This window comes from Cyprinodon variegatus, unplaced genomic scaffold (genome assembly GCF_000732505.1).
Source record: "Cyprinodon variegatus isolate N-32 unplaced genomic scaffold, C_variegatus-1.0 Scaffold402, whole genome shotgun sequence".
NCBI classification, from domain to species: domain Eukaryota; kingdom Metazoa; phylum Chordata; class Actinopteri; order Cyprinodontiformes; family Cyprinodontidae; genus Cyprinodon; species Cyprinodon variegatus.
In genome coordinates this window covers 644,037-645,438 of record NW_015150855.1, presented here as the reverse complement: position 1 = coordinate 645,438, position 1,402 = coordinate 644,037, and the positions used below count along the sequence as shown (strand labels likewise).

Sequence of the window (1,402 nt, the reverse complement as noted above, 5' to 3'; positions counted from 1 at the left end):
ATTAGTCCATGGTGAATCTGTGGCCTTTGTGGATTTTCACTTTTTTTGTGTCATCAAAGCGGCCCAGATTTGATACAAGCTGGGCCATAACATTACTAAAATAGAATGTGTTAACACATTCTATTTTAGTGCGTTTACTGTTTTTGGGAAGAGAAAATGTCATTCAGGTATTTTTGGCAAAATGAAATTAAGGGCGACCTGAATGTTTATCTAGATGCGCAGAACGGACAGTGCTCTCTCTCTCACCGTGAGAGCGTGACTACCCAACTCTCAAATTAGGGAATTGAGAGTCTCACCTGAGGACTATTTAGAAAAGCCGTCGTCTTTTAATGTGGGACAAAGCCGGAGAGACCCGGAGAGAACCCAAGCATGCACAGGGAACATGTGAACTCCAGGTATCAAAACCAGAGTCCAAATAATTTTTTGAAAGAAAAACGACGCTTTCCGTCTTCTATTATTTCCTTACGATATTTTATTACTGTACTAAGTTGTTCTTCTAGGAAAACAATTTCAAGACTACAATCGTCGATTCTATTAATATACTCTTGAGCTGTTATGTACGGCTTAACCAGTCTGGAGATATCAATCGCCATGCGCTCAATAAAATGTCGACAGTTCTCTCCTTTTTTATATAAATGTAGCATTAGTGGATATTCATAGTTATACACGGGGGCTAACTTTTTTGCTACATCCTTTGCGACCCTAGGTTTCAGATAAGGGTAAGACAACCAGACTTCGTCATGGATGTCCAAATTTTTAACTGCCCTAACCGTAATGCGTTCCATAAATTTCCTCTCTCTTCTTTGCGGGGGAACAAATTCTTTGTAGCCCCAAATCTCGTGGGTCATTTGAGCCATTGCATTCATTATAACAGAATGGAGATGTGCCAGATAATCTTCCTGTGTTGTGATGTAATCTTTTAACCTTTTTAGGTTTTTTGTTTTTAATCCCATTTTCCATTTAAAAGATGGACAATAGGATGCTGAACTGTACTGTGCGATCCGTCCACTATGGAATCCCAAAGGGAAATGATAGGCGCTGGTCTCGTATACAATTTCAGAGAACGAGTGGGCGTGGTTTCATTACGTCATAATATCATAGAACAGTGGGCGTGGTTTCATTACGTCACAATATCATAGAAAGAGTGGGCGGGGTTTCATAACGTCACAACAGAATTTCAAAGAACGAGTGGGCGGGGTTTCATAACGTCACAGCAGTCACGTGATAATACAACCAACGGTTTATGCATCGTCGGGAAAATTGAGGTCAAGAAAATAGAAAGAAATGACTGACTGGATCTCTCTTATTTTATTCCCCAGTCAACAAAAAGGCAGCCAACAAAGTTTAGGGAAAAAAAGGTCACACAAATGTGGACCTTAGAAAAATGTTGAAGAAAAATAAA

General features: G+C 39.7%; 1 protein-coding gene across 3 annotated transcripts in view; it reads right to left on the bottom strand.

The window, feature by feature from the left end:
• LOC107092986 (putative violet-sensitive opsin) overlaps nt 1–1,402 on the bottom strand; it is a 12,554-nt gene extending 11,152 nt beyond the window's left edge. For 2 of the 3 annotated variants that reach the window (XM_015387749.1, XM_015387751.1), the window contains exon 1: nt 771–902. Coding sequence is in view for 1 of the 3 variants with exons in the window: in XM_015387752.1 (XP_015243238.1) it covers nt 771–960 (190 nt within the window). In the remaining 2 variants the exon portion in view is untranslated. Of the gene's footprint in view, nt 1–770 lie in introns of all 3 variants that reach the window. The other variant, XM_015387752.1, reaches the window with a different exon arrangement.